Genomic DNA, 17,956 nt, shown 5'->3' with positions numbered 1-17,956 from the left:
GATTCTGTTTGTTTCTCTGAGGCATACAGAGTTAATTTCATACACATGACCTATGGTTCTTACCCTTGCAAACTGCCAACAGTTTTAGTGTGCATTTTCTAAATATACATAGTATAATATTTATTATTTGCCTTTATCATGACTCACCATGCTTGCATTTTGAACATTGCTGAAACAAAAAGAAAGAGATGAAAAGTAATAAAACAGGACATTTAGCACATTGGAAAATCTATGAAGCACACTGAATGATGCACCATTCTCTTACCATGTGATTGCACCCTCCATTTTTCTCAATGCAAATATTGCACTTAGGACACTGTAAAATGTTTTAAAAGAAACAATTAGATCCATCCCCCAAAAAATAGGTCAATGCATTACAGTTTTACAAATCAGGATTTGGAATCATTGCAAAATTACAGTATTTTAGTGGCTCAGTATTCCATCTTTTGATAGTGATGACTGAAACTTGACCTGTGAATACCAATATCAGAGATCTGCTCTGAAGGAACTACACATTTCAACACTGAGAGCTAATTAACAATAGGTACTATACAGTAAAACTCTGATAATCCAGCACATTGAGCTTTGAATTTTCTGGATTACTGGATGCTATTTCTATTAATATCCTAACTTACCCTTTTTTTTAAGATGGTACACAGTATTATAATAAATTTTCCGGTGAACCCAATTAAGTTTTGGAGGGGTGTGGGGACCGAGGCCCTTGAGAGTCTCAGGAAGGATGGGAAACGACACCTGGTGAACTACATTTCTGAATAGATCAGAGTTTTACTGCAAACACATTAAACCAGCTACTTCAGCTTACTTCAGATGCACTGTTGATTAAAGAAATACATGCATTTAAAAAGCACCTTTCACATCTCTTTTAAATAGTCCCAAGACATTTCACAGTCAATTAACCACTCCTGAAGTACAGTCACTATGATAACAATACCCAATTGAGTATCCCGTAACTGTCCCCCACTCAAACAAGCATACCATTTTGGATACTGTTAAGAGGGGGGGGGGGGGGGCGGGGGGGTTGGTGTAGCCTCTCATGAGAAAATGAAAGCCATGAATAGATCTGTGGCACCACGACTGGCTCTGTTGTACTGCAGGGTAGATCAAAGAGAAAGCTAGCAATAAGTGATAGGGTACTCTTTAGTCAGGGTCACAGACAGGTGTTTCTGTGGCCCTGAGTGAGACTCCAGAATGGTGTTGCCTCCCTGGTGCCAGGGTCAAAGATCTCTGAGCGGGCACATAACATTCTGAAGGGGGAGGGTAAGCAGGCCAAAGAGCTGGTGCAGGAGTAAGGGCTTCAGGTACATGTATCATCGGGCTATGTATTAAGAGGACAGGATGCACCTAAACTGGAGGGGCATCAATATCCTCGCAGGGAGATTTGCTAGTGTTACTTGGGATGCTTTAAACTAGCATAGTAGGAGGATGGGAACTAGAGTAGCAGGTCAGCAAGTGGAGGGATTGAGAAGACAAAGGTTAGGTAAAATAAGTCTGAAAGGAAAGACAGGTAGATGATCCCTGCCACTTTTTTTTGCTTCTGAATCTTGGACTAACTATAGGGGGCATATCAAGGCAATGGAGTGATGTCATGAATGCCTTCTCCACAAATTCCTCCGAATCCACTGGAAGAATAAGTAAATCAACATCAGTGCCCTCTCCCAGACTAAATTTTGAACAATTTCATTCATGAAGGTCCTACCAGTCACAGTGAATGCACAGCAGCTCTCAAATATTGGACCACCCCATACATGATCTGAAGAAACAGATGACAACTAACTTGATTATGATGACCCCACTGCAGCTACAGTGCAAAGGCTTCCATTATGGGGGAAAAAGAAAGCAAACCTTCTAATTTCATGAGCCACCCTATCAACTGATAATCTGTTAAAATATCCAAAACATTCCTGGTTAAAGTACCATGTCCAGTTATCTTTTGATTATCATTAAGGTTACCGCAAATAACTCCAAAATCTTTTCTGCTTGACCTTGCACAACAGAAAAATATGACAGACAAAGATAGAACTTCAGTCAACCAGGTTCTGAGCAATAACAAAAACAAAAACAAAGCAAAAGACTATCCTCTGCTCAAGCTCTGATTTTTAATTGAGGAATGAAATGGAAAAAAAGAACCAGGATGTTATGACACTCCATAAAGACAGATACTGGCATTCGTGAATTGTCTTGTGTTTTCTTGTTTTTTGGACATAGGCAACAGTGGTGAGGTTACATTTACTGCCCATCTTCAACAGTTCCAAGAAAGCAGTCCTTAGTAGTAACCACCTCACAACCAGTCCACCTAAAGCATTAATAGTCAAAGTGCAGAGTGGAGGATTAGTGTCGGGTTTGACTGGATCAGCCTGAAAGGTTCCTTTTCACTGCAAGGTATCAGTCACTAAGACAATACGGCTGCTTGTTCCTACTTCCACAAATTATCAGGTTCACTGAATTTGCCACAATTCTGGGGACGATAACATAGAGGTTATGTAATTTGATAACTAATTCAGTGGGCTGAGTGAATTATCTAGTAACGGTAATTTCAAATCCTACCAAAGCAGTTTCAGAATTTTAAATTCAGCTTTAAAAATCTGGAAGTAAAAGCTGCTTCAATTGCAAACTAGTTAGATTGTTTCAAGCATCCTTCAGGGATAGTGACTCTTCCCTGCTCCCTGAAGCGGTCGACGAAGCCACTCAGTCGTATTAGTCCAGTGTTATTCAAGGAGACCCATCAGCCCAGGGTAACGAGGGAAAAGCTTTGCCAGCTACAATTAAATGAACAAAAAAAACCTCTGGAACATTAGACCAGTACACGGTCACTACGCACAAAGTTGCTATCTCCTTACATCTTTTGTATGCGCACTGATGTAATTTGCAGTTTCCGAGTCATCAGCACATTTAGTGAGCCACTTTTTAATGGTGGTGCAGTCGGTGGGAGCATGGTACATCTGGCGACACTTGAAGCTGCAAGATAAGAAATGCTGGTTAGAATTCAAATGATGTCACTACTTCCAGATTTAATCAGGCAACAACTCAGATTAAAGTGAATACATTTCCAAAATTTTGTCCTTCAAAGAATCTATTTCAAGTCCTAATCAAGCCCAGAAGCCAGACTGAGAGGAGATGGAGTGCTTCACTGTTGAGGTGGCATGCTGCAGATGAAATATTAAGTTAAACCAAGATTCCATTTGCTTGCTTCGATGATTCGGGTAAATATGAAAGATCACATTGCACTATTCAAACAGGGGCACATAATTGTGGTGATATCTGTATAATACTTCTTGGTCAATTCACAACACAAATACATCAACATGTTTTTCTCATTCTTGTACGTGGGAAATTGCGTTGTCTGAAATAGCTGCTAAGTACACCCACAGTAACTACATTTAAAAACAATTTACTGTACATAAAAAGATTAGATAGATATATGATAAACTACTACATCAATGCAATAACTTTCTTTGCCTTGAAACATTAACTCTTTCTACAGATGCTACCTGATCTACTGAGTACTTGCAGCAGTTTTTAATCACAGAATTCCAGCATCTAATGTATTTTGCCTTTGCATTCATTTTATTTCTGCCTCTCTCAATTCTCAAATGAATTTAAACTGCATTCCTCCTCCAAAATTTCAATCCAAAACTAACTCTTTCCTGCTGGCCATGAGAAAAAACATCTGCCTCTGAAATTTGCCTTGCTGAGGAAAATACACTGAACATGTAGATAATGGTTGCCTTCTTATGGAGACTGGTGGAAAATGTGGACTGGTTTGGGATAAAAGAGACAACTTATGCCAAGTTTATATTTTCCCTATCAATAGAGTCAACGTTTAGAACAAAACAACTTAAGTGATAAACCATGCTGGAGAATTTTTTAATACTTTTAACGATCATGCACATAAGCAACATTTTAACACTTTAACCCAACTGCTGAAGAATCTCCTTGCCAAGGAAGCAAAGTACTCACTTAACTTCAGGATGCTGCCAAACTATAACACATCCTCACCACTGATTCAGCTTCTGGTTCCTGTACTTGGTTAACTCCTGAAGCAAAGTGAATGAGCCATTCTCATCAAAGCCACAAATGGAGGTACCATAAAAACACACGCTTACAGGGGCCTCAAATTCTCTTCAGTATCCAGCAGTCCTTATTGTTAAATGCATACATATGAACATTTGGAGACAAAAGCCAGGATTTGTACAAGATTATTATTATTTGGGTTGGTACTGAAATCAGCCCCCAAAATGAGTTGGTGCATCCAGAAAAGGAGTCAAAAAGGAGGGAAAAAAGCCAGAGTGACGCAGCACAGAAACAGGCCTTTTGGCAGACTGAGCCCACACCAACCATCAATCACCCACGCATGCTAATCCAACATCAAGCCATTTTTTATTCTCCCCCCCACCCACACAAAAGGGGCAATTAAACCTTTGCGATGTGGGAAGAAATCGGAGCACCCAGAGGAAACCCACACTGTCACAGGGAAAACGTGCAAACTCCACACAAACAACCAAAGTCAGGATTGAACCCAGGTCTCTGGCCCCAAAAGGCAATGGCTCTATTAGCTGCCCCACTGTGCTACCCACAACAGTAATCTCAGCAACTCTCCCACAGGTGTCCATTTACACTGACACAGCTTTCAGTGTATTTTTTTAGTATTTGTGAATTGAATCTCTCAATTTCATGTCTTTGTCATCCTCAGGGGAATTAAGTTTACAGAGCTCTGTAGAAAGCAGACTGGAATAGGCCAACTCATGCGACGAATGCTTCAAGAACCAGGTTAATATCATGGGTCCCCTACTGTTCCCACACACCAGTCAGGCAATATGCTGGGAGAAGCAACAAAAAATGTAAACCTTCCACCACACTGCTCTACTCAATACATTTCTAAGTGCAATTAGCAAGAAGCCAATTACACTATAACAGGAGCAGTAGAACTGGGATGGATGTCAACAATTAATATGTACAGGTACAAGGCCTTGGCTGGCCCACACCTGGGTTCTTGCCTCTATATAAGAGAATAAGTTCTGAAAGTACCAAATAAAGGGAAGATTTACCAATAAAGTACCACAGCCAAGATATCAATACTTTCAGTAAAGTCTAAGCAAGCTCGAGAACAACAGGTAAGAGTTAAAGGCAGAGATATTTAAAAAAATGAATGAGGGGCTTAATAGGACAGATGTGGAGAACATTTCCACTTTTATAGACCAGAAATAGGACATAAATAAAAGCTACTCATGCATCAAATTGGAAATCCTTCAAAAGAAAATCAGATTGCAGTGAGAATGTGGAAGTTAGTACCAGAAGTTGAGGCCTACAAGCCCAATCAGAGCTCATTCACCCAACATGTGCAACCTCCTCCAGCTGGGACTACTCTCATGTCCTCCAAATGTCTAATCTGACCTGCTGTGAACCTCCATCTTCAACAATCTCCTCTGGGATTCCCTCAGAGAACCTGTCTCCCACTCTGCCTTTATATATCTCACTCACATCATTCACAGAATATCTCTCTGGAACTAAGCCTTCAGTCAGCTATTACAGATCTCTTCAGCAGACAGTCAATTGTTTCTTTTTGATATGGGGCATGTTACTCAGAGTAGTTAAATTAGTCCACTTTACCCCTGATGATCAACAGAAATCTGGCATTATTTTCTGTTCCAATGTCTAAGTAGTCAATCATTTAACAACTCCGTGGGAGAAAATAATCAGAGCAAATAAACACAGTCAGTGCCCACTGGACTAATGCATAGCATTATCAAGAAAATGCAAGGCAAAACAATACGCTCTTCCGATTCTTCTGGATTGTACTCAAATTGTTACAAGGAAAGGAGCATTGCTTCTCTCCTAAAGACAAGGGGTGACCTAAGAGGTCTTTAAAATGATGGAAGGATTTGATAGCATGGATACAGACAGAATGATTTGACTTATGAGGAAGAGCATAACAAGAAGCCGTAAATAAATACTAGTCACCAAAAAAAATCCAATGGGGAATTCAGAATAAACATCCAAGAGCAGAGAGAATGGGGATCTTGTGATAAGGAGGGGAGGAAACTGAAGGTTATGCATGTTGATGAGAAAAGAGAGCAGGCAGCTCAAGTGAAGCCTGATTGGGACAAATGATTTGTGTCTTAATCCTAAACCTGAGTTAACTCTTGTTACACTGACTCAAAGCACCTATCTTGGAACAACTGGCAGCAGATAACTGCCATCCAACCACAAGCTCACGTCTGGGAGAGAAAGGAATGGAAACTCAAGACAGAAAAACACGTTGGCATCTCAGATCCTTCCAGATCAATTCAAGGGCCCCCAAGGCATTTAAAACTTCAACTTTGAAAATCTATAAAAAGTTCATTATTATCCTGTGTAAACCATGCCAGAAGGTCTCCTACCTTCTCTCCTTCCCCCTCATTGTGTCAGAAACCTTGCATTCAAATTATTTTGGCTGGTTCTTGGTCCAGAAAAGGGAGAGGATGAGAATAAAATAAAGGGATGGAGGGAGGGGGTACTAACAATTAGAAGCAATGGTCATTATTTAAAAAACAGCGCAATTATTAACAATAATATCTGCTGTGCAGTGCAAATCACATACTTGGGCAAAGGCAGCTGTTAGAGAGGAATCTTTCCTGGTCTTGTTGGTGGCATTGAGGTGAAGTGGCGAACAACAATAACATTTGCAACGCCTGCTTTCACCCATCAGGGCAAGAACACAAGAGTTGAACAAGATGTTGGTGAGACCATACTTGGAGTATTGTGAGCAGCTCTTGTCATCTGGGTGTAGAAGGACATCATTAAGCTGGAAAGGGTGCGGAAAAGATTCACAAGGATGTTACTGGGACCGGAGGGCTTGAGCTACAAGGAGAAACTGGATAAGCTGGGACTTTTTTCCCTAGGGGGTGACTTTATAAAGGTTTATAAAATCAATGGGGAGGGGGGAACATAGACAAAGTGAATGATCACACAGTCCTTTTCCCAGGGGAAGGGAGTCTAAAACATAGGACATAGGTTTAAGTTGAGAAGGTTAATATTAAAAAGGGACCAGAGGGGAAACTTCTTCCACAGAGGGTAGTGGGTATATGGAATGAGCTGCTAGAGGAAATGGTAGAGGCACAGACAGGTACATGGATAGGAATATTTCAGAGGGATATGGGCCAAATGCAGGGATATGGGACTAACTCAAGAAGACAACTGGATGAGTTGGGCCGAAGGGCCTATTTCCATGCTATAACTCTAAAACTCTGCACTAACCCAATGTAACTGCACTGTGTAATGAATTGACCTGTACGGTATGCAAGACAAGTTTTTCACTGTACTTCAGTACAAGTGACAATAATAAGCCAACACCAATAATTTTTTTGCATTTCAAGACACGAATGAGACGAATAACTAATTCTTCGTTTCACGGCAGTTTTGACAGGGTTAAATTTCTGCATCAGTCACTTACCAGAAGACTTCATTACAGCGGCTGCACTGCACACGCCGAGCCTTAGGCTCCTGTACCTGGATCACCATCGGACAGTCAGCACCAGGACAAAGCTGCAGCTGGTAATGGCTCTATTTCAAAAGCAAACAAGAGTTAGCAGAGAGAAAGTAGCAGATCCTTTCAGATTCCACTAAAATAGCTTGCATCCTTATTTTTGGAAAATAGCCCAAGAGCATTCTTGGGCCATAACTTATATCCAGTGATGTTTTCAGACAAAGGATAGGCACAGGTTACGTGTTTTTGACAAACTTCATCCAAACCAAATCTAACCAAGATCACTGAAAGGGAAATGGGAAAATTTGCAGAAATGCAGCTCCACAGCATGTTTTAGAACAACACAAGAAATCACTTATGATTGTATGCAGGGGGGAAAAAAAACAAGCATGTTGCATAAAAAGGAGCCACAAAAATTCAAATAGATTTCTTTGGGGGTAGAGTTGCTGAAAGTTTAATTTTTCAAGGCACAGCAACAGCTTCTTACATCCTAAATCTTAACATGATTTTTATCATTGATATCTAGCATGCAAATTTGAACCTAACTATTCTTTCTGACAAATAAAAACACATGAGCTAAGCCTAGCTGAGCATCAGACTGCTCACCAGTCCAATTAACAAAGGTTCTTTCAGTTATGCACAGCATTTTCCAGTTACTTGTCATTGACTGTTGTCTAAATTGAACAATGCTTGTGCAGCCATTTCCACTGTAACAGTATGCACATATTTAGCACATTTAGCATAATAGAGGATCCCAAGCAGTCCACATGATTTCAGATATTGTTTGTTAATCAAGCTCCAGAGATATCAGGGCAATTGACCAAACAATTAGTGGAAGAGTACAAAGGTTTTATGGAGCATCAAGAAACAGAAAAGCACAGAGGTTTAAGGTTACCATGTATACTGCTTAGTCTGAACTTCATGCGAGAAAGGAACTTCATTGCACCCTGGTGTATATGTCAATAAACTAATCTGAAATCTGAATTGCAGAGCATGGGGCCTTATCAGCTGAAGGTGAAGTGATTGAAATCAGATATACACAGCTGACTAGAATTGAAGCAGCACAGATATTTTCCAAGTTTGCGACGATGAAGCAGGTTATAGAAATAGAGAGAGCAAAGCCATGAAGGAGCTCGCAAAAGTCGATGAGAAGTTTTGTGATCAAGACATTGCTCTGCAGGGAGTCAGAGTCACCAAGCACAGAGCTGATTCAGCAACATAACTGCAGATTCTGTAAATCTGAAAAAAAGACTTGACAGCATCTGTGGAGAGAAATAAACAGTAAATGATGATGTTTCAGAGGTGGCTTGTTATGATACAAACTAAAGAGGTTCATTAACAGAGTTTGTTGAATTCCACATTGAGTTGAGAAGGCTGCAACTTGCCTTGCTGCAAGATGAGGTTCTATCCCTTGTGCTTACATTGGGCATTGTTGAATGGCTAAAGACAGAGGTCAGAATTTGAGTGGTAATGGAGTATAAAAAACGACAAGCAACTGGAACCTCAGCATAACCCTTGAGAACAAAATGGTCTTCTGCAAAGCATTCACTTAATTTGCATTTGGTTTCTCAAACAAGATGACATTGTGAGCATGGAAAACAGCACATTAATAAGATGTACAAGTGAATTGCTGCTTCATCAGGAATGACTGGGTGGATCCCAAATGATGGGAAGGGGTGAGATAAAAGGCAGGTGAGCATCTACTACGGGCACACTCAACATTCAAACTTAAATTCCACTATTTCAGATAATCAGTCTTTCCAGCTTGTATCAGAACTGGGCAGTTCTGATCAAAGGTCATCTAACTGTAACATTCATTCCATTCTTCCCTCTTCATGGATGCTGCCTGAATAATTGGTTATATCCAGCACTATTATTTCAGATTCCCAGTAACTACTTTATTCTGCATCTCACGGTTTCAGCACTTTTTCCTCTGCCTCATTCATTTCCTATTTACATCTCCTCCAGAAAGATCATCTGCAATTAATGGCCCATCTCACCATTTGCATAATTCTTAGTCTCCACCCAACCACAGGTATCATCTCCATCTCTTGCCCTTCACTACAACCTAAAACGTACTCGACTTCTAACGTTCCTCAGTTGTGAAGAAGAGTTATTGACCTGAAATACCTCTCCCCACAACTTTAAAAGACATTTAAAATGTAGTCATTTGTATTGGTAGGCAGCAAGGATCAACATGATGCAAATAATCTTATCATTATCATGGCAGTTTGGAAGGTGCTGTCTAAAGTGTCTAAGAAGCTTCGATGGTATTGTGTTTGGCCAACATGTTACTTTTGTAATGGGGCACTATTATCAAGGGCTGTTTTTATTCTGGTGGCATTAGTTGAGACATGAATAATGGGAAAACTCTTTTGTGAAATTAAATGTTGGAGTGAAGCAAGAGTGGGAGGAGGGAAGAGGAAAAGATGTACTTTTGGACAAACTATATTCCCAAATCCTATTTTAAAGTAACTAAACACCAATATGTAAGAGTCTTGGTATTATGCCAAGTAAAACACATTTGAGACTAACATTTTCATTAACTGCTGCAGAGTCCTTGTATTTTCAGCCTTTCAAAACTGGTTTGTGTTGTTATAGTACAATCTGAAGCTTTGCTTAAGGCTGGCAGAGGATGCAGGAGAGTGTCCCCCTAGGGTGCCCATGATACCTGGAAAACCCAACTCCAGCTAATGGTAGCAATGACCGAGTCTGGCAGCATCAGATTTGGTGTCACATCAGCCTAAAGTCAGCGCTCAATTGTTGAAGGAACAGCTCTGATAGGATTTGTTCACCAAAAAAAACAAAACACATTTGCATAATACCAAGACTATTACAAAACTAACACATTTGCCAAACTCAATACCAAAGCTTCTTAGACTCTTTAGACAGCACCTTCCAAACCAAGGACCTCTAACCAGCTAGAAGGGCAAGGGCAGCAAAAGCACGGGGAACACCACCCTCTGGAAGTTGCCCTCCAACCCACACACCATTCGGAAATACATCAGCGTTCCTTCACTGACACTGGGTCAAAATCCTGGAAGTCTCTTCATGATGACGTTGTGGGTATACTCACACCTCAAGGACAGCAGCAACTCACCACCACCTTCTCAAGAGCAATTAGTGATGGGCAATTAAATGCCGGCTCAGCCGGCGAAAGCCACATCCCTTGAATGAATATAAAAAAAAGCTCTGCAAAGAATTTAGTGTAGTGCGATGACGCAGCAGATAACTTTGCTGCCCTACAACTCCCGTCACCTGGGCTCAATCCTGACCTCAGGATTGCATGAGTTTCTACTGGGTGTTCTAGTATCCTCTTGCGTCTCAAACAATGCCTAATGTAAATGACTCCCCAGTGTAGATGAGTGGCAAAACAAAACACGATCTGATAAGCACTTGAGAATAAATTGCAGGATTTCAGGGAAATGGGATTAATAATGAGAATGTTTTGCTAGGAACTATGTAAACACACTCCTGCTTAAAACGAACTAGCAGTTATTTGTCAGCTATGGCGTGGCTAGTTCCTGTGAATCCAAAGGCTGTGGGTTGAAGTCTCACTCCAGAGCACAAAAATCCAGGCTGACTCCATCAGAGTATTGCACAGACAGAAACGTCATCTTTTGGGTGAGAAACCAAAGCCCCACTTTGTCCTCCAGAGTGGATGTAAAAGATACCAAGGGACTATTTCGAAGACGACCAAAAAATTATGCCTGGCATTCGGACAATTATTTATCCCTCAAGAAACCTCAATGATGCAGCTCTACAAAACCCTGGTTAGGCCACACTTAGAGTACTGTGTCCAGTTCTGGTCACCTCATTATAGGAAGGACGTAGAAGCGTTGGAGAGGGTGCAGACGAGATTTACCAGGATGCTGCCTGGATTGGAGAGTATGGATTATGAGGAGAGACTAAGGGAGCTGGGGCTCTACTCGTTGGAGGGGAGGAGGATGAGGGGAGACATGACAGAGGTATACAAAATATTAAAAGGAATAGATAGGATGGACAGCCAGCACCTCTTTCCCAGGGCACCGATACTCAATACAAGAGGGCATGGCTTTAAGGTAATGGGTGGGGAGATATCAGAGGGAGGTTTTTCCACCCAGAGAGTGGTTGGTGCATGGAATGCACTGCCTGGGGTGGTGGAGGAGGCTGATACGTTGGTCAAGTTCAAGAGATTGTTAGATAAGCATATGGAGGAATTTAAGATAGAGGGATATGTGGGAGGAAGGGGTTAGATAGTCTTAGGAGTGGTTTGAAGGTCAGCACAACATGGTGAGCCGAAGGGCCTGTATTGTGCTGTATTGTTCTATGGTTAAATCAGATACCTGGCCATTTCACTGACCAATTCCTGTTCAAATCATGGCAAGGAAACTTCTTCAGACACAAAAATAAGACCTTGATTTAACACCTTACCCCATCAAACAGTGGATATTAAAGTACCAAACTCTCATGCTTTTGCAGTAAATTGCCAATGCATATTATATGCTCAAGGATCTCCATGCTGAGGCTGGAACTCTTAACCTTCGAGGAGGCAAGAACATTGCCACTGACTCACAACATGTGCTTTAAAGAGCATATATTCTTGCACATGAGCGGATAAGGTCAACACAGTGAAGAGTGCTAATCGACAAGGCGATGCTCAAATCTTCCAACTGGAAGATAATCATTTTAAATAGTGGCTACTGTCCTGGGGAATAATTACCTTCAATTATTACTTCAGTAATTATTACACAAGTAATAATTACATCTGTCAAGAACTATGCACAAGATTTATTACTTGTGTTTTTCTATTGTCTCATTCCCAATGCATGTTTGCATTTATCCATACAGCACATCTATGAACACCACTGCATTTTTATAAATCAGGTTCAAAGCGAGGATGTCGTGGGCTCACCTCTACACTGTGGTGAGCTGCCTTCTTGAACAACTATTTTGTCCTTGTGGCTTCAATCTCCAGTATTTTACAAACTGCATCAGAAATTAACTTGAAAGAAAAGTTTTCTTTTGAGACCCTCACATGTATTTCATGGCAAATTTCCATTGAATCAAATTAGAAGGTCAAGTGAAGGTCATATCATGACCAAGGAATAAAGCGATTCGTATGCCAGCCATTGTGGTTGGTGCTGAAGTTCAGAATGAAAAACAGACTGCAGCAACGGTGTTGGGAGTGCAAACATCTGAAGTGGCAGGATTATTTGCAAATTCCCAGAGAGTTCCATTCTGTGCAACTCTTTAAACAGATGGTCCAACTGAGTCAGGCAGCAAATTTAACAGCTCATCCAGTCAGTCCATCCACATGCTTATGACAATTAAAACAAAATAAACTTCAAATAACAAAGCACTGAACAATCAGTGCTGTACATGAAGGAGTTTTGGGTTAGGGGGGTGAGAAGGCCCCATGATTATTGGCCCTTCAGAGATTTCTCTGCTGCATGATCGATTCACTTCTTTTTGCAACTGTATCAGGTCACGTTGTGTGCGAAACAGATTCAGAAAAATGCACCCTTCTTTGGGTTAAACCTGACCTAGGAAAAGCACAACACTGTCACTCTCCAACTGCACAATCCAATGGGCATTTCCACTTAAATACCAAATCATTTAAGTGTTTTATTTGTTGTACACAATCAAATACTCAATACGGACTCCACTCAGCAGAGGGCAAAACTCAACTCCACTGGTCATTAGAAGTTACTAATCAACAGCAGGATTCATCAGCTGCACACACAAAATGCTGGAGGAACTCAGTGGGTCAGGCAGCATCCATGGAGAGGAATGAACATTTAATGGTTTGGGTCGAGACCCTTCATCAAGACTGGAAAGGAAGAGGGCAAAGCCAGAATGAGGTGGTTAGGGGAGGGGGGAGGAGCACAGGCTGGCAGGTGATAGGTGAGTCCAGGTGAGAGGGGGAAGGTAGATGGGTGGGGTGGGGGGATGAGAGAAGCAGGTGATAGGTGGAAGAGCAAAAGGCAGGAGGAGGAGGAATCTGGAAGTAGACCATGGAATAAAAGGGAAGGAAATGGGTAATAGAAGGGCAGGTCATGAGGGCAGGGTAGGGGAACAGTGAGGGGACCACAGGAGTGAGGGGAAATAAATGGGGGGGGGGGGGGGGGGGGTGAAGAGAGGGGAGGAGTTACCAGAAGTTAGAGAAATTAATGTTGAGGCCATCAGGTTGGAGACCACCAATGCAGAATATGAGATATTGTTCCTCCAACCTGCGTCTGGTCTCAATGTGGCAGTAGAGGAGGCTGTGGATGGACACATCAGTATGGAATGGGACGTGGAATTGAAATGGCTGGCCACCAGGAGATCCCGGCTTTTGCGGTGGACGGAGTGAAGGGTCTCAATCCGAAACGTCAAATGCTCATTTCTCTCCATGGATGCTGCCTGACCTGCTGAGTTCCTCCAGCACTTTGTGTGTGTTGCTCCAGGTTCCAGCATCTGCAGAATCTCTTGTGTCTCAGCAGGACTGATCAGCTAATTTTGAGTACATCAGTGCAAGGTGAGGACAAAGCCAAAAACTTCAATCCAAAATCAAAGCTTATTTTATGTTGGGATTCATAAAAACATAACTTTAACAAGACTCAATGGCTCAACAAATCAATTTCACCTTTCCTTTCTACTGCTTAATATGTACACTTCCTGAAGGGCTGCAGAGATAGGGTGCACCAAGATTAAGGAGACTAGGATAACAATTTTCAATCAACGAGCTGAGGCTGATGAATCAGAATCAGGTTTAATATCACTGACATACATCGTGAAATTTGTTGTTTTGCGGCAGCAGTACAGTGCAAGACAAAGACATAAAAATCACAAGTCACACAAATAAACAAATAAATAGGTGCGAAAGAGGAATAACAAGGTAGTGTTCATGAATTCAATTAAGGCCATTGGTTGCTATCCATGACCCGAGTACCATTACTCTACCTGGGCTAAAGGTTCAATGAATATATCTATGGAGGGTTGAAACAGTGGAGAGAGATTTTAGCAGCAATGCTGAAGTGATAATAGTCAGCAATGCAGCAAATGAAAGTTGAAACAATTCAGGTTAATATATGGTAATTAATTTATACTCTTCTAGAAATTTAATAAGATATTAACTCCTCCCCACTCTAACTTTCTGTCATGTTAAAAATCAGTCTGTGAGAGACAGTTAAGGGCTGTTATCTAATCACCTCATTAGTCATCAGAAACCTTGAGGAGAAGTAGATTAGCAGCTGCAAGACCAATGACCACATTTTATTATGCAAAAGCACTTACAGGAGTAATTTGGAGAAAAGCTAAAATCAATGGGCATAGAAGCTAACACATATGCAGTCAAGTCTTGCTGGCTGGCATATTATATCTTTGGGGTTGGAATAGTTTCCTACTTAAATCATGGTAGTATTTACTTCTTATTTGTTCTTGTGATATATTATAAACTCTATTTCTTAAACCTTAAGAGTCAGTCAATTTGGTGACAAAACGTGAAAATCAAACAAAATCAGAATAAATGTTCACAAATCAGCTCCAGATTGATTGCTTTAAAGGAATGGTTTCAATTTCCAGGTCCTGTAGATTAGGTTTTCTGACATGGATCAATCCAACTGAATAGCAAAAATTGGTGAGAATCCAATTGGGTGAAGTGGAGGACAGATCAATAATGAGAGAGATATTTTAAATATTAACGTTATTTTCCAAATGCAAAATGAGGAAGCAAAAAGAATTAAAAAGTGCCTCCACAGACTATTCAGTCTAATTCGATACATGAATCAAAGCCACACTCTTGATATGAGGTCCTTCTGACGTCAGGTACAATTGTCTAATGGAACAAAAGTGTCATATTCACATTTCATCATAGAGCCTCAAATTATGCTGCTCCTACCAAATGTTAACGTACCAGTTATAAAGTCTTTCCATTGCAAGTTCCCTAATCCAGGATTGCTTTATTACTCATTTTCTTGTACTTATCAATTTGAAAAGTACATTAGTCATTTAAAACAGAGAATGTTCGCCAAGTAATATTATGAAGCTTGAAAGCCGACAAACAAGATCTCCAAAATGTAACAGCTCTGAATTGTCTGACAACTGAAAATAAAAATCAGGTAAATGAGAAGGGGCAGACCACTCAGATTCTCTAGTCTACTCCAATTCTTAATAAATGCAATTGCAATCAAACCATTCTTCAATTCTGCAGTACTTTTCTTGTCTAAAGAGCTGTTCTACAGACTACCACATCCTATCAGGATTATTTTCAAGTTTATTTATAAATCTGTCTTATCATCGCTTCTCATATTGCAGTCAACAATACTCTCAAAGGTTGCTTAAAGTCCACAGAGGGTAATTTTAACAGTAAATGCACATAGAAAATGCATTTGTGGCATTGAAACAGAGGAAGATGCACAACAATTTAGAAGCAAGCCAAGCATTTGCACTTGCCAAGAGTTGACAGGCATGACTGGTTAAAAAAACCTCCCGAGTTGTAAATGATGACAGCAATATTTGGTCATAATTTAAATTCCAGCCCTTCAGGGGAAAAAAATTCTGCACTGCATTTAGGTATAGATATGAACGTGGAATCATCAGCGAATCGCTTCTTCCTCATGTCCAGTACTACAGAATTGCAGCTTCATATATCTAGAAGCCATAATTTACAAGTTATCAATTTTGGGATATTTTTATTGTTACTCAAGTTGTGGTGCAGAGTGAAGAGGAGGAAGAAAGCTATCACAGAGGTATTTTGAAGAACACAAGGAGATAGAACCAAGAACAGGCCACTCAGCCCTTTAGGACTACCCCACCACTGAATACAAGCATGGCTGATCTAGCATGCTGGCCTCTTCTGTGCCATTGCTCCACACCCCTCTATTCCCCAAGCTATCAAATGTTTATCCACCTCCACTTCAAATACTGCCACTGATCCAGCTTCCACCACCTGTCAGGGCAGAGAATTCCAGAGAGTCACCACTCTCTGCAAGAAGAAATTTGTACATACCTCAATTTTAAATGACCCTTATCTTCAAGATTCTCCGCTGGTTAAAACAGCCCTCTGTGGATCTTATATGTTTGAATAAGATCACCCCTCATTCTTCTAAACTCCAAGGAATACAGGCCCAAACTATTTAGTCTCTCTTGGTAGAACAACCCTCTCATCCCAGGAATTAACTTGGTGAATCTCCTTTGTACCGTCTCCAATGTTACTTCAGGTTGAAACTCCCTAGTCTGGCATTCTGTGGTCCAGCAACATCTGTGTAGTTCAGATCTATACTGATTAGCTAATTCTACTAAGGTCCAAAAATAATTAAGATCTGTGCTAATCAAACTATCAGTGCAACTTTTGCAATCTCAGCCAATAGCTTTCTGACTTAGGGAAACTTGGGTTACAGAGAGTTCTCGGAACACATACCTGTCCTGTACTTAAAAATTCTCCTGCTCAGAAAAAGATGATCGGGGCAATTTCTGTGCTCTGGATTTTCTGTGGACCGGCACCAGTCAGGTTCCAAGAGTGCCAGACAAGAGAGTTTCAACCTGTATATTTTCTTGTTAGGTAAGGGGACCAAAACCATATGCAGTATTCCAGGTGAGGTCTCATCAACACCCTGTACAATTGTAACAAACTCTTAAGTCTAAGCTCCAATCCCTTTGCAATAAAGGCCAAAGTGCCATTTACCTTCTTAACTACATTCTGGACCTACCTGCCAGCTTTTTGTGACTCGTACATGAGAACACCAAGATAACTTCATTAGTCACATGTACATCGAAACACACAGTGAAATGCATCTTTTGCGTAGAGTGTTCTGGGGGCAGCCCGCAAGTGTCGCCATGCTTCCGGCGCCAACATAGCATGTCCACAACTTTGGAATGTAGGAGGAAACCGGAGCACCCAGAGGAAACCCACACAGTCATGGGGAGAACATGCAAACTCCTTACAGACAGCAGCCAGAATTGAACCTGGGCAATTCGGTAACAGCATTAAGCTAACCACTCCATGACCGTACCTGCCTAATTATCCCTCGTTACTTGATTCACTTTCAGTCTCTCTCTATTACATAATAATCTGCCTTTTCACTTCCCTTACTAAAGTGTACGACTTCAAATTGTGACCTTGCACCACAGCATAGCTTTCTTTGGCTGAAACTTTAAATCACTTTAGTTTTCAATTACCACAATGTCTCCTGCATTGTAATCTGGAGTACTGATTTGTACTAATTAACTAATAACTTAGATCTAAAATTAACCAAGATCTGTACTCCTGTAGTTCCTGTATCGCAACATTGTATTGTATTATTTTGTTTAGGAATTTTTTTTCCAGCTAAGTTGCAAATAAAAGTTTCTCAAGTAAAGAACATCAATTCACAATAAAATCCAACTCAATTGGAGCACCTGAAGAATGGGCGAAAAGACAAGCGTTTTCATAACTCAGATTGCTTGGATCACACACTTGAAAGCCCTTCTATTTCTGATCTACATGTTAATTTGCAAGTTTAGTATCACTTT

General features: G+C 40.8%; 1 protein-coding gene across 3 annotated transcripts in view; it reads right to left on the bottom strand.

The window, feature by feature from the left end:
• arih2 (ariadne homolog 2 (Drosophila)) overlaps positions 1-17,956 on the bottom strand; it is a 68,671-nt gene that overhangs the window by 10,963 nt on the left and 39,752 nt on the right. For all 3 annotated transcript variants that reach the window (XM_052018244.1, XM_052018242.1, XM_052018245.1), the window contains 4 exons: positions 7,451-7,560; positions 2,859-2,976; positions 266-316; positions 148-169 (listed from right to left, as the gene is read on the bottom strand). In XM_052018244.1, the coding sequence (XP_051874204.1) occupies positions 148-169; positions 266-316; positions 2,859-2,976; positions 7,451-7,560 (301 nt within the window). The remainder of the gene's footprint in view (positions 1-147; positions 170-265; positions 317-2,858; positions 2,977-7,450; positions 7,561-17,956) is intronic.

The sequence above is a fragment of the Pristis pectinata genome, chromosome 6, assembly GCF_009764475.1.
Source record: "Pristis pectinata isolate sPriPec2 chromosome 6, sPriPec2.1.pri, whole genome shotgun sequence".
In the NCBI taxonomy this organism is placed as follows: domain Eukaryota; kingdom Metazoa; phylum Chordata; class Chondrichthyes; order Rhinopristiformes; family Pristidae; genus Pristis; species Pristis pectinata.
This window is presented reverse-complemented; position numbering and strand designations above follow the sequence as displayed.